This window comes from Schistocerca americana, chromosome 4 (assembly GCF_021461395.2).
Source record: "Schistocerca americana isolate TAMUIC-IGC-003095 chromosome 4, iqSchAmer2.1, whole genome shotgun sequence".
In the NCBI taxonomy this organism is placed as follows: Eukaryota; Metazoa; Arthropoda; class Insecta; order Orthoptera; family Acrididae; genus Schistocerca; species Schistocerca americana.
This window is the reverse complement of record NC_060122.1, coordinates 358,364,613-358,387,982: the sequence shown is the minus strand read 5'-3', so window position 1 is coordinate 358,387,982 and position 23,370 is coordinate 358,364,613. Positions and strand designations below refer to the sequence as shown.

Sequence of the window (23,370 nt, the reverse complement as noted above, 5' to 3'; positions counted from 1 at the left end):
AGTCATTCCAATCCCGGGAGCGGAAAGACTTACCTTAGGGGGAAAAAAGGACAGGTATACACTCGCACACACGCACATATCCATCCACACATACAGACACAAGCAGACATATTTAAAGTATGTTTGTGTTTGTTTGTGTGTCTGTCGACCTGCCAGCACTTTCATTTGGTAAGTCACATCATCTTTGTTTTTAGATATATGATTAACATAATTCTAATATAACATATGTGGAAGCAAGTCCATAGGTAATAAGGCCTGCAAATGTTGTAAGTGATAAAGATAGTGACAGCTGTCATGGACGACGTTGCTGCCCTCTTGAGTGTGGAAATAAAACTAGCACAGACAGAACATTAACATTTGCCTAGTGTGTTCTCATGTGCACTTTCAATCACTGACATCTATTCTGTCAAACAACTTTCATCTCCACTTTCAAGTGATGTACCTCCCTTGAATGGATTTCCAGCCATATGTCCACATGACCTATTTGGTCAAATGTTTGAGTGCAACAAAAACATGACTTCCTGTAAATATTACAGAGTGGGTTTTTATCTGAATTTTCTTAGCCAGACAAAGAATGGTAAATTGACAAATTGCATATCAAACTGACCAGCTCGATGCTTCATTTTGTAAAAAGTGGTTTATTCGCTTTAAAGTAATGAAAGCAGTCAAGAAAAACTTAGCTGAGAAAATGCTGCTGCTACCTACGTAATTAAGTGTCCAAAAGTTCATCTCTTCAGGGCCTAGCAATTTTGCACATGAAAAGTTGCTTTGGTGTGATACTTAACTGTTAAAAATGTTTCATTTGAACTGAGTACTAAATTTAGGACATTTCAAGAACAGAAGATGCTATGAAAGCAAATGTGTCGTCAAAAAGTTCATCTCTTTCAGATTTAGCTATTTTACATATAATGCTTTGCACGGGTATGATATGTAACTGCCAAATTGGCTTCATTTTAACCAAGAATAAATTCAGGGCATTCTGAGAACAAAAGATACCATTTCATAAATGTCTCTATGGTAATGCTTCAGTGGTGTCACAACTCTGCAGATGAGTAATGCTTCCCCTACATGATTAAGCTGACTCAACTATAGAATAAGTCTTAAGAGTATACTTTTAATCTATGGCAATTTTCCCCGTTTCATGGTACTCCAGCAGAGTATGTGACAGCAAGATAATCTCTTCATTGAATTGCTTAACTGACTTTGCAAAGACAACTTCACTTCTGAGGACATGGATGTCGTTTAATTGAGAACGGAGAGTGTATACCTTGTAGCTGTCTTCAGATCCATCCAACTAATGCACTGTGGGTGCACACGCTGGTATCAGCACAAGCCTGCAGAAGAGGTTGCAAAAGTTTGTGCCATCAACACTTACTCTGAAATGGCAGAGGATGCAGGAAAGCCAACACTGAAAGCAAATCGTACACCAAATGCTAATGACTGTGGTGGACTTGTTGATGAAATTAATATTGCATCCAATGCTCGAGTTATGTTGAGCGCAAACATTTTAGTTACTGCTGTTCTCATCAATGGTGCATTGGGTGATATTGTTGAAATTCACTGGATCCATCGAGGTCAGCTTCACAAAGATCAGTAACCACTAGAAGTTCTCATTCACTCTGATTACCATTTAAACTGATGATAAATATCTTTACACTGGTCAACTAATAGCTGTCGGTTAGGATGGAAAATCTGACTTGTAAATCCAGTGACTTCAAAGTGACTTTGACATTGAGCTGGAAGATAACCGCTCACACATCAAAAGAGCTTATTTTGCCTCCAAGTGTGAGCTATGTAGCTCATGCAGTCTGCTGTTGTGTTGCTTTGACATTTCTGCTATCTATGGCCCCGGTGTAAAAAAAGTTTCATTCATTTTTCAGTTTCAAAACTGTTTTGACAGAGAACCCTTCAAGCATCAGGAAACAGAATGCATGTGGTGCAAGAAATAATGTCTCCCTTACAAATGCTGCCACTGTTATTGCAAAACATTTGATTTATTTTTCAAAACCTTTTTTATTCCCTATCCTCTTAGGGATTATTTCCTACAGTTCATCCCCATTTAGGAAAATCACCCTGCATGTACCTTAAAGCAGTACAACTTATCCAAAGACAATAATGCCCCCCCCTCCCCCCCCCCCCCCCCCCCCCCGAACACACACACACAAATGTGTCTGCCATACCAATTATCATATTTCTATGAAGTTTCTGGGCTTCAGTCATTTTCCTAGAGTCTTTGCAGAAAAATGCAGAATGAAAGTCATTTTACAAACTGAACATGGGTCATATTTGAAGATTCTGTTCTTTCAGTCATTAAGGATACATTTTCAATGTAGTTGATTTCAATGTAAATAAGTCCTCAGAATACCGGAGCAAATAGAATGCTGACCTGGCAGGCATATCTGTCTCTAGACAGAGTCTGCATAGGAACAATCTTCCAAGTGCCTGTAATTCCTAAGGACAGCAGCCATTCAGACGTCACAATGTTTCATCATGCAGATGAGACCTCAACAACAGAATAGAAGTACTACTATTTTCTGATAGCATTATGGTCTTCCAGTCTTGCACATAGTAATTTCCACTAACGCCCGCAACAGGAATGACATGTGTAGCTGTGACTGGAGCACAAACACTAACACTACTTACTCTGGAGACCTTATAAAAGAAAGAGAGATACTACGAGAGTAATCCCAAAAGTAAGGTTTCCTATTTTTTTTATAAGTACATAGACCTGTTTATTTCTACAATGGTTTACATCAGTTTACAGCTTGAACTTTTAGCTATTTTTCGACATAAAAACCATTTCTGTCGATGCATTTTTGTAGACACTGTGGCAGTTTTTGTATGCCCATGTCATACCAGCTCGCCACCATGCTGTTCACAAAGTTATGAACCTCTTCTTTCACCTCGTCGTTGGAGCTGAATCGCTTTCCGGCCAAATATTCTTTTAATCTAGGGAACAGGTAATAGTCACTGGGTGCCAAGTCAGAGTCTCACAGTACCTGTCAGCGTTAATTTACCTGTCAGTGTTAATTGTGGTCCCAGCGATTCAGCTCTAACAACAAGGTGAAAGAAGAGGTTCATAACTTTCTGAACAGCATGTCGGTGAGCTGGTATGACATGGGCATACAAAAACTGCCACAGTGTCTACAAAAATCCATCGACAGAAACGGTGATTATGTCAAAAAATAGCTAAATGTCAAGCTGTAAACTTATGTAAACCCTTGTAGAAATAAACAGGTCTATGTATTTACAAAAAAGAAAAAAAATAGGAGATCTTACTTTTAGGATTACCCTCATATGTGAAAACAAGTGTAACAAGTATTTTTGCACAAAAAAATAATAAATACAAAAATATATTCTGAAACTGCTATTTTTCTATTCAGGAGCAGAAAGAAAATATGTAAAGAGTTATGAAATTGAATACTTTAGGTTTTTACTTTAGATACAGACTGAGGAACATACTAAGTGTTCATTTCCAACACTTCAGGTACGGTAACCCAAACAGAACTTTGAAAGGTTCTTGAAAACTTGACGACATCAAGGTGATAGTGTCATGATCTGTCAGTGGATATTGCAGACCCATTCATTGCTTTAACTACTGCACTGCAAGAAATGCGGGGCCACTGCTAACCTCTTAGACAATTTAGTTACTAACTTAAAAATGTATTAAATAGCATTAATTTACTGTTCCATTGGATCTTGGAAGAATATTTCATGTATTAAGAATGAAAAACACATGACATTGCCTAATACTGCACAAAACTACACAAATGTGTTTTTCAGTCATAAGTTACTGTAGTGGCTAGAGCTGGATGGCTACTACTGTGCAGAGTTGGATTGTGGTGGTGGATCGTGGAGAAAGTGCAGGCCATTGATGGCTCATGAAAACAATATCAGAAATTCAAACACTTCATTGAGATCCATCCTACTTCACTTGTAACGCTGTGCTGCCCGCTTTAGCGTGTAGTGTGGATTACTCATGGTGCACTGCTAAAGAAATGCCACCTTTAGTGCATAGCATGGATGGATGACCTGTGGTGTACTGCTATAGCTTACAGTTGGCCATGAGGCTGGCCATGACATCGGTATTCAGGAATGCTAATGAGCTGGAGCCCACTTAGTGGCACAAGGGCCAGTTATGTGTGACTTGGCTGCTTGTGGTACCCACCAATAGTTTGTAAATCTGCTGGAATTCTTGCATGGCACGACAGCCTCCAGGGCTGGAACTCACCTCCGCAAGCAGTGGTGTGTGGCACCAATACACCCCAAACAGTGTATGAGGATGAGTGGCTGTACCACACCAATCACAATCTGCTGCCCACCACTGCAGCAGTCTGGCTGCTGCTGGAGTGAGTCTGGAGGCAGCTCACCAGCACATAGGGGCCAAGTCCACGGAGGAGGACTTAGTGTTAGAAGATGGTCTGGCATTGGTGGAAGATGGCTGCTGACCCATATCGCTTCAGCGTCTGGGCTAGTCCTCTCACAGTAGTGCTACCAGACTGGAAATTCCTCTGCTAGAATTGATGGGCATTTACACTGGTTCGAAACTCATTTATTGTGCCAGTGCACTGCTTCCAGACATGTACAGAATAACAAATCTGTGGCTCAACAGTGTAGAAACTGCCCAACCTGGCTCACATCACAATGCATAAACAGCTTGTTGCTGCAACTTGCATGCCAATTCCTTGGAGCCCACCAGCTGCTTATAACTTCTTCAGCTGCTATGGCTGAGCTACCATGTTCCATATTAATGCCAAAAATATAGTATCAGCACTACAGTATGAATATATCGTAGAGGTGTATGACTGAAAAATACCAGTTATCAACTGAATCATTAAAAGCCAAATTGTGACACCTCATCCACATAATTGCCAATTCCTACTATGAACTTACCTCATAAACCTATGCCTCAACAGTAAGGGCGTTTCATCAGATGGACAAAACTTTTCCCAGCCTTTGCAGGTGAATTAAGCATCCTGAAGATTTTGGGCTAATTTCTCTGTTGATTAAATGTCGAGGATGGCTTGAAACACACTCAGGGACTCTCAGCATATGGATTTTATAACTTGTATGCATGTCTTCTGTTCCAGTGGCCTTAATCAGCATGAAGCTTCATGTCAAAAACAGGAAATTTGTTAGATGAAAAGACCTTAGGGATATAGTTAGGACAAAGCACAGAGAAGCAAAAGTCATCCCCTTGTTTAGACTCACCAGCATAAAATAGCATACAATTAAAGTCCTGACATAAAATATTACACGTATAAAAAAGGGAGGCTCTGATGTATTCTACTCCAGGTTCCAAATAAACGTCCATGTAGCTGATTTATGAAAGCCATTTCCATAACAGGGTGAACAACCAAACGGAATCGGAGTGACTACACTCTGAACAAGAACCTGTGTGCCTGTTGCATCATGTGTAGTTCTCACTGGACAGTTTGTGTGGTTCACCAGTGTCACTAGAGGCTACATACACAGTTATAGGACTTCTGCTGTAGGCACCTGAAACTTACCCTCCACCTCTACCCATGGTGGATAACAGCCAATACCTATAGGCACACAGCTCTTGCTGCTCTTTACAGCTGGTGACCATGACCCATCCAGAACCACACAAATGTTTTATATAAATTACGCATATGCACACAGTGTGTCTAAACATTTGTTACTGAAGGACTTTAAAATGTTAATTTCTTTGAAGGATCTTGCCTTCCGATCCTTCATATTTGGTAAGAAGCATAGGTCTTTATTACATACAAGACCAAAAGCCTCGTCAAATCTTTCAATCACAGAGTGAAGTCTCTTTATTTAAATGTAAGTGGATTGTAAATGCTCTTGAATGATGGAAATTGACACATACGGTTTTCTCCAGAGAAAACTAGATACTGTATAACACAAACAGTCTGCTCCTCAGTGCACTTGATAGCCACTGCCACATTACTGATACAGAGTTTACCAAGGAGCAAACAAATGAAAATCTGCCTTATGTAAGAGCCCTCAATTGGACTTCTAGTAGCAGACATTATGCTACTTATGGCAACAGTGATGTTTATAACACTTCCTTGAGGAAATTGTTCTCTAATTCAAACCTGTCCTGCAAAACTTTCATAATCTAATATACAAAGCAGTAATGTGACAGGAAGGACCATATAAAGGTGAGGAGAAATCCACAGAAGGCCCATTGATGAAGCTCTCCAATAAAGCTGTGCTTCTGAATAATACTGCAAGTCCAGTCAAAATAAGAAAAAAACCTCAACAAGCTTCCAAAGTACTTCAAATGTAAGAACACAGAAAATGCATTGTCATGATATACAACACAAAAATCTGATAAGCTCATATAAGTACTTGCTTTTTATTGTACCACTGCATTCAAATTACTTATTTCATTTTTCTACAGGAAATATATCATTGAAGGTTCAGTGGAAGCACATGTGTAGATGCTTTTCATACCCCAAGAATAAGTTTGTCGATCTCTGAGTATCTTTAAGTTCTGAAATTATTTGCCAGTAGCACTATAAAATAGCACCTCTGTTTCATTGTGCCCAAGATTTACTTTCAACATCATGGATGGCTGCCAGCCAACTTGTAAATTCCATGGGATTTCTTCTTCTTCTTCAAAAATGTTGTTTCTCAATGTTGATTCAGACTATGCCATTCACAGCTGTAAATTCATGAAGGAAGTAATGCCCAACTTTCACTTTTCAGGATCAATAATTAACACAAATTTACCTGCTAAAATATACATTTCCTCAAGGATCCCAGTGAACAGTTGCTTAAAGGGGTATTTCCAGTACAATAATTAGTCAAGACAAAATTTCTGTTTTTAATTTTCCTAAGACTATTAATCCACACAGTCTACACTGAAATTGTTCCAGGGGAGAAGGGGAGTTGCTATGATCAGAAAAATTATACTTCTTTGAATTAAAAGTCACTTGCATCAAGTTCCTGTACCTTTGAAGTATGAGATAAAATAAAAAATAGTAAGCATGCATTAAAAAAGATGTGTTCCTGAACACAAAAGACATTATGTGAAAGAAAGAGGAGTCTTGAATAAACCTTTCACTCTGCAGTGACATGTGCACTGCTCTGAACTACCTGGTAGGTTGAAAATGAACTCTGGACCAGGAGTTGAACTCGGAACCTTACCTTTCATGGACAATGATTTTACTGACTGAGCTATCTGGGCACAACCCACAACCTACTCTCTCAAATTCAATTAATCAAGTACTTCTATACTACTTTCTAAACTTGCTGGTCCAGCAAGGTATGTAGGAAGCTAGCTTTTGTCAAGCTTGGAAAGTGGGCAGAGGTACTACTTGAATTGAATAAGTGAGGGCCGATTGTGAGTCTTACCTGAGCAGCTCAGTTAATGATAGTATTGCTCATGAAAGACAAGGCTCCAGGTTCATGTCCCAATTCAGTGCATGGTTTCAATGAGTCAGGAAGTTCAAAACAATGCGGATTCAATTGCAGCATCAAATATTAATACTGGAAACAACCTGTACGCTGTGCCTAAGCAAATACTCTGCAATATTCTTTCTTCCAGGTGAGATGATCCAGTAAGATATGCAAGAGAGCTTCTATGGATCTTGAAAAATAGGACAGATTAACATAAAAACTGTGTGGACAGGTCATGATTCATGCCTTGATAAATCAGCAGTGAAAACACTGCTCATGAAAGGCAAAATTACAAGTTCAGGGATCAGTCAAACATTTAGTTTTAATTTGCCAGGGAGTTTAAGAGCACACTTGTTGATCTGCCAGCAAAAACAATGAAATATAAAATAATGTATTGGATGCATAAGTATTTATCAACAGGCCAAGGCATAAAAGATCCTCCCACTCAAAATCAACTCATTATCAGAATAGACACATATATAGAATAGTTTAAATAGAAAGGGATTATTCTATTCTATGAACTTTCATGATCACAAAGAAAGTGTCTGTGACCACATTATGTATGCCCCATGAAAGATGCAGAATGCAAGAGTTAGTTGTGCAACATAGTTACACCATCATAGGAGAAAGAAATATTAATTGGAGGGCTTGGATTACTTGACCCACACTCCTGTACTTGTGAAATGGTTACTAGTGATGGTTGCCAGCCTCACTTGCAGTTGAAATACACTGCCTGACGTCCGCAGCTCATGGTCTAAGTGGTTAGCATTGCCACCTCTGGATCATGAGGTCCCAGGTTCAATTCCCTGGCCAGGTTGTGATTTTCTCTGCCTGGGGACTGAGTGTTTGTGTTGTCCCCATCATTTCATCATCATCATTTGTGAACGTGGCTAAAATTGGACTGTGTAAATATTGGAGCATTGTATGGGCACTGATGACCACGCAGTTGAGCACCCCATGTCAAACAACACTGTTTGACAAAAACGTAAATCATCCAGAAGACATGATCAGATGTCAATGTAACTTCAGTCACATACGTACAATCAGCAGGTATGTAAATGATTAGAATTGCATTTCTCAGTGATGGATGGAATGGTTACAACAGTGTATTGATGTTACTGTTTAGTGTTGTCGCCAAGTGTAATAGGGCATATATGGGGTTTGAAAAGTGACAGATATTGAGTGATTACTGCGAAGGTCGCAGAGATATTGCAAGCTCATGTGAGACAGTGTTATCAATAGCTGACAGAGTTTGAAAGGGATCTTATGTGAGTCTCCATCGAGTTGAATAGTCAAATTGTTCACTATCCAGATATGTGGGGTATTCAGATATGAAACCCTCTGGGCTGATGTTGGACTGTATAAGAATGTGAGGGCAGACATACTAACAGTCAAGGTTGCAGTCAACATCATCTGACCCCCACAAGCGAGGACAGTCCCCGTGCACCAAGCACATTGTAGTCCCTTCACATCTGCACTTGTCATTCAAGAACATGTAATGGATTGCCTGCAACATTCTGTGTCACCTTGCACCACCGGTCGGAGACAAGCAGTAGCAAGACCAAGGAATTACCATCCCATGTGTAAGCTGCCACTAACACCACAACCCAAATGACAATGTCTGCAGTGGCGTCATTACTGGGAAGCACAGAGTGCTCATTTATGGCATTGCAATGTGTTCATTGATAAATCGCAGTTCTGCACTATCCTGGATGACCATCATCAGCGAGAACAGAGCTGACCTGGGGAAAGGTCTGATTCTTCCAATGTTTGGAGAGGCACAACCATTTTACTCCTGGTGACATGGTGTGCGGACTACCGATCACAACTGGTACCATCTGGAGGAACTCTGCACATCGGTATGTCACGGACATCCTGTGTCCTCATGAGCTACCTTCCTTGTGACAGAGCTGTGGTGCCATTTTTCAATGGGACAGTACTAGACCACACAAGGTAGATGTGTCTATGAACTGTCTGCATGATGTTTAAGTACTCATGTGGCCATCAAGCTCCTCAGAACTGTCCTGACAGAACATGTGTAGGACCAGCTCTGATGTAAATTCCATCTCATTTCCAGTATCCAGGATATCAAGGTCCAGTTACAACAGCTGTAGACTAGTTTGCCTCAGGAGGGGATATGATGGCTATCGATACCCCTTCCAATGAATCAAAGCATGCATCTGGGTCAGATGGAGTGCAATCTCATAGTGATAAGTGGGCTTATAAAGGGCCATGTTCTTTGTAAATTTGATTTGATTTTGCAATCAGTGAAATAATATCACACATCCTCTCAATCTGCAAAGTTTCATTTTGTTCCCTCCTCCCCTTCTGAATGCTTCAATTTTTTTTTTTTTTTATCATAAGTGTAGTTATATTTCTACTGTACTGAGAGGATCCCTGTAGCACTACTGTTGCTATTAAGAAAACAACATAGATTTATCAGTTGGACAAGAAGATAAAATAGTGTTTAGAGTCTCAAATTTAGCCACCTTCTCATGTCCTGAAAAAACCTTTGTATCAAATGAAATATTTTGGTTTTCATGGAACAACACAATTTATTTTGACCTCACCAAATTTTGATCACAGTCTTCCCTGCCTGATTATTAAGATTTTCCACCTACACAGGTCTGTCAGGAGAGCCCACAAACCAAACCATAACTATGCTACACACTTCTTCTATACACCTGGATCGTAAGCCTGGCACTCCATCCAGTTCATGTCTACATCTTAGTAAAACTACTGAAATGCTTTATATTATTGTCTCTTTTTGCACACTCAATACAGTAGCCTAAGAAAAATTCACGACTTCACTGTGTAAAAAATCTTTCTTTGCTCTCCTCAACCTGATGATTTTGGAGTAAGAGTCTATTTAAAGACTGACATACAGATATTTACTGATCTTGGAATCCACATAATGTTTTGAGAATCAGCAAGGTTAGGCTACAAGGCTTAACTGTTTCCTGGTTTACGAAAAACATTGAAGATTAGTGCACCAAAACAGTGGAAAATCTGAGATGGAATAACAACAATATTATGAAAAGCAGAGATTGCTAGTCACCATATAAAAGAGATGCTGAGCACAGACAGACACAACAAAAAGACTGTGAATGATACATACTGCAGTAGAACTTTCAATTAGTCATAACTTTTAAACAGTCAGTCTTCCAGTAGAACTAACTGTATCACCAAAGTCAGCATGTTTAATGTAACCAACTCGATAATAAATTTAAATGGAACTTCACCTAAATAACACTCTGAAATATTTATGTACACATTACACGTTTCATGTGTAACTGTATTAAAAATAGAATGAAAAATCAGGAAAAAAATGGCTATGATGGGGGTAGAAGACAAAAACAGAGGAAGAGTTTCCAATGGCACAGAAAAATGTAAAGTGAAGTATAAATCTACAGTATTTAATACAAGAAACGGTATGTGAGAGCAGAATCTGGTTAACAAATTAAAAAATTGCATACAGCCATATAAACACTTGCCGGAGCAAGTGGAGACCCCCATGGTCCCGTCAATGCAGTGGCTAGATGATAGTGAAATGACTGAGGCATGCAGACTAACAATGGGAGGTCTGCTACAAAAACTACACCATGACGAAGTGCATCAAACAGATCAGGTAATTTATACACTGTTTGGCAGAGATTTACAGCAAAATCACACAGAAAATTATTAATAAGGATGTTAGTGGTGGACAAGCTCAAGAGAGGAAAGGCTTCTTTTCTGGTCTAGATGGTACATCTCTTTTCCTCTCTAAAATAGGGATCTAGATACGAACTGCGCCCAAGGCGACTTAGTTGCTGTATATATGATGCCTCATTCCTCATTTGGAGCTGCTGCAATGGTGCACCCTAAATGGGCATAGTGAGTTAAACCACAGCTCAGCTGTGCCTGATAAATTCAGTTGCACCACTGCAGACAGTCTTATGCACAAGCACACAACTACCAAGTTACTATGAACTTCTAACTAACGGATTGGTCTCTGGATGTTCTGTGTGTTGTTGTTTTCAGATATATGATGAATTTAATTTCTATTATCAGTACTGATTTGGTCTGCCAATATCACTGTTTATTTGCCTGTTTATGGCAAACTTGCATGTACTGGATTTCATGACAACCATAGTGTGACAGTACACAGCAACCCACTCTGCTCTGTCCACTTCCTCCCCCCCCCCCCCCCTCCCCTTTCTCTATTCACCTCATCCTCCACCCCCACTGCCCTCTCTCTGCTCAGGAGGGCCCGTCCACACATTTACTCCTTGCAAGGTATGCCAATGCAACCTGCACAATACAGGTGTTGAGCAGGGCAGCCTACATGTTGGGGGCTTGAAAAACACTTTTTTGCCCCCAACATACTGCTCTGCAAATCAGGTTGATATGGCAGGCCAAAATTATTCCAACGCAACACGCCTGCAGTGCAGGCCAGCCTACATGTTGGGGATTGGAAAACCATTTGTTGCTCTGAATGTGTACTCTGTGTTGCAAAGCAAGTCGATAAGGCAGGCCAATAGTATCCCAATACAGCACACCTGTTGCACAGGGTAGCCTATACAGCAGGGAATTAAAAAAAAACATGTTGTAGCTGTGTCTCTGCTCCTACTGGAGCTACAAGATTATAAATGCTACTCTGCTCTATATATATCCCTTGACCTTAGATCTGAGAGATAATCTGCTGAAAATGCGCAATGCACAGTATCTGATGTCTCTTCAAATGTAAGGGTCATGGTACAGCATGTGCCTGGAAATAAACTGTTTATATATTTTTAGTATTGCATGGCTCCCTCCAGACCCGACACATTTTTAAATGGATTTGCTCACTTCTCTAACTGTCCCCCCATCCCCCCAAACCAATAACAATCAACACACACCAAGAATGAATATACATTGCTTGTCCTCTGAGTAATTGTATAGTACCTTCAATACCTACTCTGAAGCTTGTTTTTCAATCAGAAGCCGTATTTTCATCTTTGATTTGAACACACACTGCAGTAAGCATACAGAGATAAAGGTTCCTGCTTCTAAATACCACACATGGAATTGGTTTCCGTAAACAAAGACAGCAAATGTCACATTAATATTCAGTGACTAAGAGTTATAAAGAAGAAATTTCAGTCCAATTAAAAGTAATTATGTGAGGGGAAAAAACAATAAATACAAGTTACTGTGCAATGCATGGTTGAGACGCCAATAAAATGCTTTCACTGTTATCACTAATACTGTTCAAGAAACAAACTGCTCCTACACTATTTTTCTGCCTACTGCTCCTCCACTTTTCAGAAGGCATACAATACAGCTGTACTGTTACTCATATTCAGTAACTCACGATATGCTTTTCAGCACAGTATTTATTCATAAAGTATCACTCTAAGTGTCATTTTTATGTAACTGAGGAAAAAGAAAAATACTCCAGATGATAATTCTAGTATTTAACATAATTACATTACGAAATACTACTTAGTGTGTCAGTTGTAGAAATACAAACATTTTATTCAGTCTATATCACAATACTTTAAAAATCACAGACAGGAAACAGTATATGTTCATAACATTTAAAACGTACTGGAAGTTTTTAAGATGTCACTTTGACATGGCACACTTCTGTTCCCTTCTGCACGAGTGTATCACTTTACACTTTACAACCTATGTTAACAAAATTGGTTAACAATAAAATGCAAAAGTTTGGGCTAATGTAAATTAAACAGACACACTGAGATAAAAAAAATATTTCTCACTTCTGTTATTTCAGTGAATACTATATTTCAGTTCACTCTTTGAATGCTACCCAGTGTAACATTCAGGATAAATATGTAGCACTGAAAATCTGCAGTTACTCAAGATAACACACTTGGTATCAGATGCAGCTGTCTAAAATGTCACTAGAGTCACAGTGGTGTAACAATGGAAGACAACGTTCGTGAATTTTTCCACCACACAATTTTTTCACATATATTAATCTTTAATAGATGACCAACAAACAGAATACTGTTTCACCAGTCATCCTGTGGCAGTTTGTATGTCCAGTTATTGCTTCGAATTACTTCTATACCTGCACCATAATGTGGGATAACATAATATGACCCATCAGCTGGCCCCACAGTCTGTGTTGCAATAAGTATTATATCTACTAACTGCCCAAGAAACATGAAACCTAATGTGCAGAACTTCAGGAGACCAATGGCTGGGTATCCCAAATAAAAGCGATCTGCTCCAAACATGCCCAAGAAAATGGAAAGAAGCAGGGCTGTTTCAAATGAGTAACCATTCCTAAAAGAAAAGAAACAATGACTTTACATGGAGGCTAGATAAAGAGACAAACACAAAATTTTTTAGTACAAAAAGTAAAAAATGTTTTGAATACAGGAAAAAGAGACTGAGATTACAATTATCTTTGATAAAAGGATAATTCCTAACAGATTTGTTGATTTTCTAAAATGGTAATACTACACTTTAAAAGACAATGAAGTTTAAGTTTAGATTCAGTAAGATGAGTACTAGGTCTAACATGTGAAGTACTTTGTATCACATATACTTACACATTATCTCCAATGAGTGCAACTTCCAATGGCAAAAGTTTCAGAAACAGAATGGAAATATTGAATGAGAGCAATAAGTTTAAGAATTTATGGTTCTTTTTTCTGAAGACAGAAAATACACAGATATATGTGAAAACTTAAGAAGCATGGAAAGAAATACATAACACATGTATAAGTCGAGAGTGGTGCAAAAATAATGGTGGTAAAGGAATCTATTATTAATATACATGCAGTCATTTTCTGTCATTTGTTTTTTCAAAGTTGCTTTTCTTGTAGATATGAATAAATTACTAGTCTTGTAATCAACTTGTATTTTGCTTCTTCACTAAACAATTTTTGCCTGATAATTTCAAGAAAATTCAGTGTTTTCTGTTCTGTGACTGTTCTGAGTGTGCATCAGTTGTTGCTCTTATTGTCGACTCAAATCCATGAATCTGCTTACGCTATCCTGCCATACCTGCCAGTTTAAGTGGTTATTTGCTTTGGGGTTAAGGGACGAAACAGTGAAATCACCAGTCCCTTGATCAAGAGGTTGTTCATCTGGAGTTAGTGATGTCAGCTAGAAATTGACTGAATCACAAAAGTATGTATGAGTGGTAAAACTGAGGCTCTGAAAGTAATGTGAAACCAGAACTGAGAAATAATATAAAGAGACATAAAAGTTTATGGGTCAGGCCAGTATGTAGGTTGGAGCAGAGGAGGGGTCTCTCAGGTCTCACTGGTGGTGACAGAAACCCCACTCACATTTTACCCCCAGTCATCCTGATTGAAACACAAAGACAATTACAGTACACAGAATCCCTTTTAGCTAGGAGATTCATAATAATGAAAATGACAAGCTAAGAACACAATTAACATTAGCTGGTCCATAAAAAAGTTAAATGTTCTGTAGAAAGGATTTATCTAGAAGTACGAAATAAAATAGAGAAACATTTGACACTCCTGTGAATAACTCTCCAAATCATATACAGCAAATGAGGTGCCAAGTGAGAATTTAAAGTTCAAATGTTTAACATACAATGTTGGAATGTTAACGAGTATTAGGGGATATCGATCTGGTGGAATTTCACTCATGACATAAGGCTGCTGCATATGATATTGATCATCGCTCAAAGGCATGACAAATGTTTTGCTAATCTATTTTACTCTGACTTTTAGATAAATCACTTCACATAATATTTGACCATCTTTCCTTTGTTTTCAAAGCTTTGTTCAGGAAGCAAGAAATACAATACATTTAAATATCAATCAGGATTATATTGTTACTAAGAGTATACAAATTAAGAGAAAGCCAAGAAGTTTCAATTTATGCAATGATTTGATTTTTTTGACAATTTATTTTCATAGCAAGTAGCAGCCATTCATGAATTATTTCACTAATTATATTTTTCTTAATTATCCAGACTACTTCCAAGCAATTAAATATTTCTTTACAATACTCAACCTCATGCTCATCAATTCGATACCCCATTGGCCCATTTCCCATTCTTTGATTAGATATGAAAATTCAGATAAAATTTTTTCCATCAAATCACCAATTAAGTTTTTCTTAATTAACATCATTACTTTCAAGTAATTAAAACTTTTTATGCAAAAGTACACCTTATGTTGGTCAATTTGATACCCTATTTGTCCATTTCCCACTCTTCATTGGACCACAATAATTCATCAGATAAAAATCCATTGTGTAATTCTAGGGAGTCTCATTTGATCAATATAGTGAGAGAAATAATCAGGTCAGTAGTAGGTGTTTGGGGACAGGGAAGCGTCCCCCCATGGCTCCACATGCAATGGGAACCATTCCTTTCACAGGTGCCTCCCTCTCCCATCATAATCAAAGTGTTAAAGGGATGAAAAGCATCCACTATTCATCAGAGCACTACCCCTAAAACGGAAAGTAGGATGTGGTAGAAAAATGAGGCCAACCACATCTAAAAGAAATTAAAACATAGTAACATAGTGACTAAGGCAGCTGGCAAAGGAGGTAGGATATAGGGTCCCTTAGAGTCCGCATGCAGGAGACAACCCAATTAAATATTCCTCGAGACTTGTCAGATGGTGATTGCATAATTAAGCAAGAATTGATACCATCATAACTGAAGAGGAAAGATCCCCAGTTTGGCAAGGAGACTGTCTATATGACTAGTCCAGAGGGTATCAGTCACCAGTCATACTCCACGATGATTGACTGGGTCAAACAATTTAAAAACTGAGCGTATCACTGAATCGTAAACACGGCAACAATAGTCCAACTGGGCCGAAACCAGTGCGCCCAATACATATAGAGGATAGTAGGCAACCAACAGTCAACGAGGTGAGGGCAAGGAATCAGAAAGCATTAAGCTTTTGCATGCAGTTCATCTTTAGTTGATGAACATGGGGTAGCAATATCAGTTTTTAATCAAAGAGGTGTTCCAAAAACCAAGACTGTGTAACAATGTCCAACACTGAGTACCTAAGTAGAGCTCTGAGTCATGATTGACCATGGTACGATGATAGAAATGCAAGACTTGTGTTTTTGCAGGAGAAAATTGGAAGCCTTGTGAAGGGGTCCAGGCAGAGACCCTTCAGATCATGCCTTGGATCTGGCATTCTGGTATGGTTACAAATTGGGAGCTATATCAAATGCAAAATCTGCTGGCATAAGGTGTGGGAGTGACCAGTGGTCTGACATAGGTCACTATCCCAATGATGGCTATGAGGAAAAGTAAGCTCAGAGCCTTGTGGGATGCCTTTCTCTTGGATGTATGGAAAGCAGTATGACATACCAATGCTAACATGAACCCATCGGAGGGTTAAAAAATATTAAGTATGTACCTTCGACGGCTACAATCAGGGATGGTAAGTAAAATGTGATGGTGCAAGTGGTATAGTAAGCCTTATGTAGGTCAAAAAGATTGCAAGAAAAATGCCTGGCAGATTGCTGTTACCAATCTAATCAGATGGCCAGTTGTAGACTGTTCTTCCTGGAATTGACACTGATAAGGCGAGAAAAGACAACATGATTTGAAAACCCAGCATAATCATCAGGCTAACATTTCTTCAAGCCGGTTGCAGAGCACATTGGTAAAAATAAACAGTTGGTAGCTGTTGATGCATGTTCGGCTTTTTGCTAGCTTAAGGACTGGGATGATGTTACTATCTCACCATTGCAAATGGAAAACATCTTCTAGCAAACTAGTGCTGAAGATCTTGAGTTCATGGAGTCTGATGTTGGATCATCTGATTATGAATTGAATCAGAGCCTGGGGATGTGTCAAGTGATGAGTAAAGAGCCTTAAGCAATTCCCAGTCAGTGAAAGGATCCGTATACAGTTCAGCATGATGCAGGATAAAGGACGAGGGATATCTTCAACTTGTCTTTTATACAGGGTGATTTTTTCCACCGGTTACAATCTCTAGTGATTGATCGATGAGACAATATGGAACAAAAAAAGTCTAATGAACTGGAAATGCAAGGTTTCCCTGCTAGCAACCATTTATTCAATCCTACTTTGTTACAGAGACTGCAGTCTAATATGCACTGTACCATGCAGACACAGTTACAGTATGCGTGGTTTCCTACTAGAGGGGGGTACTGTTCCTCATACGTCATGCCCTAGCACACCCACCTGCTACAGTAACTGATAACATTGTGCCCGATTTACTTCTCTAGCTGACTCACCTTGTAATGGATGTGATACAGCACTGTACACAATGTTTACTTACGGAAAGGCAAATGGCAATGGGTGGTGGGCAGCAAGGTTGTACCAGGAGACCTATCCCCACTGACGGAAATCACAGAATTCAATGTTTGCAACAGAGTTTTGCTGTTTGTCTGAGACAAGGTTATTTCAGAAAGCAGGGTATCATAAAGGACATACCCAAAATGTTCGGACACCTCATCTGGAGGAAAGTATGATTAACACTGTGGAAGGTGACTGCCATGTCAGTACCACACAGATGGCCCACCACTATAGAATAAGCCAGAGGACCGTGTGGAATATTCTTCATGATGATTGTTACTACCCTTATCACTTACAGAATGTACAAGAATTACTAGCGACAGACTTCCACACCGGGAGCAGTTTTGTCACTGTTTTCTTTACCAGGAAACCACAATTCCAGGATTTGTGTCATCCATCCTATTCGCAGATGAGGCCAGCTCTATGTGGAGTGGTATCTTCAACTTTCATAACAGTCATCTGTGGGACAGTATGCAGAACCCCTGTGGTACGGTGACAGCAAATCATCAGCATCAGTGCAGCTGGAAAGTGCGGGCCAGGACAATAGGTGATTGTATTTTGGTACCAGTCTTCCATCCACATCACCTAACAGGCCAGAACTATTGGTGTTTCTTGCAGGCGACTTTGCCTCGCGTGTTGGAAGAAGTGCCATTGATGATTCAGAGGGTTATGTGGCTGCTACATGATGGTGCTCCAGCCCACTTCGCCATTAACGTCCGGACACATCTCAATTATGACTTCCTTGGTCAAAGGATTGGATGAGGGAGTCCAGTTGCATGGCCTGCTTGTTCATCGGATCTCAACCCGCGAGATTTCTGGTTATGGGGCCATTTCAAAAGTATGCAGAGCCCATTCCAGATGTGGAGACACTGGAGCAGCATATTCATGGTGCCTTTGACACTGTTCGGATGCAGCCAAACCAAAGTGAACGTGTGAGACAGAACATGCTACAGCGCATATGCGCATGTGTTGAGGCTCATGGAGCCCATTTTCAGCACATACTGTGACTGTGGCTGCATGGTACAGTGCACATTAGACTGCAGTCTCTGTAACAATGTATGATTGAATAAATGGTCTCTAGCACGGAAACTAAGCATTTCGGGACATAAGTTAATTAGATTTTTTTTGTTGTGTATCCTCTCATCGATCAATCCCTAGAATTTGTACACGGTGGAAAAAAAAAAAAAAAAAAAATCACCCTGTACATGAGAAACATGTCTGAGTAAGAGGAGGATGCTGATGTAGTCACAAAGTGAGCTGCAAGAACTGGTGCACTAGTTGATATACCACCCCAAAGGAGGTGATTCAGAACAGTTATTGATGTTTGATGGCCCAGCAGACTATGGAGCATGGCCCAGACCTGGGATGAAGAGGTATATGTTCTCAAGGAGGAGATGTAGAGCTCCCAGCATTAAGTAGATAGTGAGCCTTAGCACAGAGCTGCTTAAAAGTGATGAGGGTAGTAGGTGAAGGAACTCACTTGAGATGTTGCAGGGCCCTTCAACAATTCTGACTAGCAGTTGTAAGCTATTTGGTCTGCCATTGCATCAGATAGTGGCATAGGGAGCCCATAGAAAACAGCATAGTAGTTCCAGCAATGCAGGTGACTGAGCCAGGGAAGTCTCCAAAAATCTCGTCAATGCAATATGACGGAGGGCGGGCTACAGCCAGACAGCTGACAGTTGGCTCTTTGGAGAACCCTACACGGTAAGTAGTCTATCGGGCAGTGACAAGGAAGTGACATGATCACTGGAATGAGGTCACAATCACAAAGATAATCATTGTAGTGAAGCAATGAGACTGGGGAAAGAGATCATAAGGTCACAAAGATCACAGTCAGAAATAAACTGATCAGTCCGAAGAACAGAACCAGATGAAGTGATACTTCCCCACAATGGGTGGGGCACATGTAAATTCCCAAGTAGGAGAGAAGGAGGGCAGAGTTATTGAGTTGAAGTGGTCATCTCAAGGTAAGTAAGTACCCTGCCTGAAGGTAAACAAACATTACAAATAGTGATCATAGCAGTCATTTGCGCCTGCACTCCTATCACTTTCAAAATGTACACAGGGAAGCCCACTTACAGACAAGATCTATGTGAACCAATGTACAAATCTCTGCAGATACCTTGTCGGAGCCTGTAAAATAGAATGCATGGTAACCTTGAAGAGTTGCAGATCAATTGGATCACCACATCTTGGTGTCCTGGATAGGTTTGAATGTGACAGGAGGACAAGTCACACTCCAAGATCACTGTCTGTTGCAAAGGGGGATGGAACAATGTCCCAAACATCAGTTTGGAGCCCACAGCGTACCAGAATCTGGCACCTCCAAGGTCGCTAGAGTAGCCTTCTCTCGAGATTTTTCATTTTTGGGCTTATTCAACGGGGGTGTAAGAACAGAAGAAGAGTGGACATCCCTGGGACCACCAGTCTATAACTGCTTCAGCCACTGGCTGATGTCAGATTGCTGACCGGTGGATTACTGGGGAAAGGTTTCCTGATAGGGAGCCCTGTGACTAGTAGATGCCAGAGATGGCTGCTGTTTCTCTGGGTGGGTGTGGGGAATGATTCCCGGAGATGGTGCCAAAGAAACCACAAAAAGGGGGGGGGGGGGGGCTAATCACCCACATGGTCAAGTTTATTTGTGTGACTACCACAGGTCAGCATCAAGGGACTAAATACACCACATACTGCTAATGACCTGGCCACTGTGATGGAGAAGATTGATATCACTGAGACAGGATACAAACAATCATATTCTTTTCTGAGCTTCAAAATAAGAGAGCTAATCTGTGATCCTCCGTTACTGGATTTTGCACTTCTTAATTAGGGTAGCACACTTGGGAGGATTGGGGAGGGTGTTCATTCTTGCAATTGACACAGAAAGGTGGAAGTGCACATGGTAGATTTTCATGAAATGGTTGGCCACAGTCTACAGAAATTGGGTTATATGTACACCAGGGAAATATATGCCCACTATGGTGGCATTTAAAGTACATAAGGAGTGGAAAATGTGGCTTCACATCTCTGAGGTAAGCCATGGATTTGATCTTCTCTGGAAATGAATTCCTCTCAAAAGTAAGGATGAATGCACTGGTGTCAGCCTTGATGTCTGACACAGCTTGACGCACATAGCATATGAAGTGGATCGCTCACCTCCCTGAAAGTTTATGTACATCTTCATCTGTTTGCAGCATTGGGTCCCAGTGAAAAACTACTCCCTGTACCATGTTTGGAGTCTTATAAGTTATTATAGGTTGTTTACAAAAGATTAGCAAATAGGATTGGGTAGAATTTGCCATCCTAATGAAGATGGAGACAGGCACTTCATAATATAGTAAGGGAGTAGAGTCCACCACTATTCTCTATAAAGAACATCGGCTTAGTACAGCAAAGAAGCCTCCATCTGTTCCGGTACAACCCAGAAACTGGGGGTGTCTGCAAGTCAATTGATCTTGTTTTCCTTGCAGTGTGTGGCCAAGGAGAGAAAGTTCGTAGGGTCATAATGATCTTTACTGAATTGCAGTCTGTCAACTTTTGTCATTTCATGATGTCAAATAGCCACAAAGATATTGCCTACTCTGTGTGAAAGCTCTCTCCACAGGCACAATCCAACCAGAGCTAAGGCCACCTGGCACAACAGCCATTGCCCAGAGTTCTGGAGCCCCCAAATGGGCAAGCATCATCTCCCTAGCAGGTGTGGTTACATGATAGCTCAGGCATCAAAAAGTGAGATCCCTGCAGGGTCAGGGGGTTACCACTGTAGAGTTACCTCCCAACCCTTTAGGTGGACTGGCTACAATGGTAGGTATTGGGCTTTTCCTTGCATAGCCTGCACATTCTGTAGAAGAATTCTGAAGAGACTGAAATCAAACACAGCTGTGGGGACAGAACATAAATCAAACAAAAGATGTGGTGTAAAATAACACAGCTGTGGGGGCAGAACATAAATCAAACAAAAGATGTGGTGTAAAATAAAGAGAACAAATTGGGAAAATTCATAATTGACATCCTGTAAGTGAGCTAGATTGTCAGCAGACAATCTGTCCTGGAGAGTAAGTCTGAAAAAATATACCATATATTGTAAAATGTGTTGTGAATACAGCTAGTAGTAAAGAAATAATATCTTAAAAGGTCATGCTGGTACAACAGTTTTACTGTATGAACAGTGAAAACGAAGTATTCAATAAACTACTTTCCTTTCATATTTATGTGGAGGTGCCAGTGAGAAAAAGTCTAAGGTTTTAAGTTGTGTGTAAAGTTGATTGCAAGTCACTAAATATTCTCTTTCTCAAGTACTGGATGAATATAGTGTGGCTACTTGAATACATTGAGCTAAGCTCCTTTCTCACCCCCACCTTCATCCCTTTGAGAGATAGTAAGAATAAGAACCACCTGTCTCCCCCCCCCCCCCCCCCCCCCCATCAGTTCACTGTTTGAATCAATCCAGTGGTTTAGGAGGAGATATGGAAGATACATACAAACACTTTTATAATATGGATAGATGTTTAGCCTCACGTACTCTGGTGTTGGGGAACAGAATTTTAAATTGTATATATGAATGCAAGTCCAGTGTGCCAACAACTCCCCACTTCACTAGGCTCACCAAAGAAAGATTCCATTTAAGATAAGTTATTGATCCCAGTCCTCTGTAACAATGTCGGATAAAATATTTTTGACCTTTAGCAGAGAAATTTATGGAACCACATAGAACATTAAACAATCTGAATTATTTACGGAGAGGCCTTTCCACAATTACAAATAAGGGATTTACTGATGTGTAGCTTAGTTATATCACATAGTACCTAAACCTACACACGAATGGCAGCACAAATTGCTAATGATGATACATCTAAATGTCATGGGGAAACATGAATAAGGGGAGCACAGAAACCTCACATTAAAGTGATTTCAACAAACTATATTACGATAATGATGGAATTGGAAAGGATAAAGGTGTGACCCAAATGTCTTGAGGGAAGTATAATTATAAAAACTATATTACTTTCAGTTGTCATCCATAACAACATGCTGCAATATACTTACGTCCACTTGCACGGAATTTCTTTGAAAAAAGTTGAATTCTTTGTGTCTCGGCAGACGATACCTGGCGCTGCTCTGCACATTACTGCGATGAAAAATTTTGATTAGAGCGTATACATACAGCATCTGAAACAAAAACGATCTTCATGGATTTTTTTAATAAATTTAAAACAATACATACCTTTTGCTCTGTTTGTTTCACGCATACAACCACGAGGTTGCTGAGTTTTTATGTCGATATATTCGTAGCTTGGATCAGGACACAAATACTGGCCCATCCGAAGCTTAGTACAATCCACATCAGTAATCTCATGACTACGACAAGTAATGGACACAGCTAGAATAATCAATAAGACTCTAATCATTTCCCGCACGTTGCAGTTTTCTGAAACTCATGTAAACATTCTGCAGACAACTGCATCTGCCACTACTAAGCGGATATCATAAACAAATCTTGTTGACAATAGTTTACGATCAGCTGTATTTATGGGTCGACGTTCCATTTTAAAAAACCACGCTCAGAATCGAACAGGTACTGCATCAAAAAGGGAACAGATTCATTTAACATTAGTTAGTATTCACTTATAAAAGACAGAATTCATGTTCTATCCCGAAAATTGGGTGAACTGTGACGTTTCTTGGCAACTTTTTTCTTTCTTATGTTGGTA

General features: G+C 39.8%; 1 protein-coding gene across 1 annotated transcript; it reads right to left on the bottom strand.

Annotated features, from left to right (window-relative positions):
• Window positions 1-12,863: 12,863 nt before the first annotated feature.
• LOC124613183 (TM2 domain-containing protein CG10795) lies at window positions 12,864-23,368 on the bottom strand. The gene is made up of 3 exons (XM_047141826.1): window positions 22,884-23,368; window positions 22,706-22,787; window positions 12,864-13,665 (listed from the first exon to the last, which is right to left on the bottom strand). Exons 1-3 carry the CDS (start codon window positions 23,065-23,067, stop codon window positions 13,389-13,391), a joined length of 543 nt encoding a protein of 180 aa, XP_046997782.1. The 5' UTR covers window positions 23,068-23,368; the 3' UTR covers window positions 12,864-13,388.
• Window positions 23,369-23,370: the final 2 nt, after the last annotated feature.

What these genes read in the sequence shown, in the direction of transcription:
- LOC124613183 (XM_047141826.1), bottom strand. Translation starts at nt 23,067, where the DNA reads ATGATTAGAGTCTTATTGATTATTCTAGCTGTGTCCATTACTTGTCGT. An exon ending in TGAAACAAACAGAGCAAAAG is followed by an intron (nt 22,788 to 22,883) that starts GTATGTATTGTT and finishes TTTTCATCGCAG; the next exon opens with TAATGTGCAGAGCAGCGCCA. An exon ending in GAAATTCCGTGCAAGTGGAC is followed by an intron (nt 13,666 to 22,705) that starts GTAAGTATATTG and finishes CTTTTCTTTTAG; the next exon opens with GAATGGTTACTCATTTGAAA.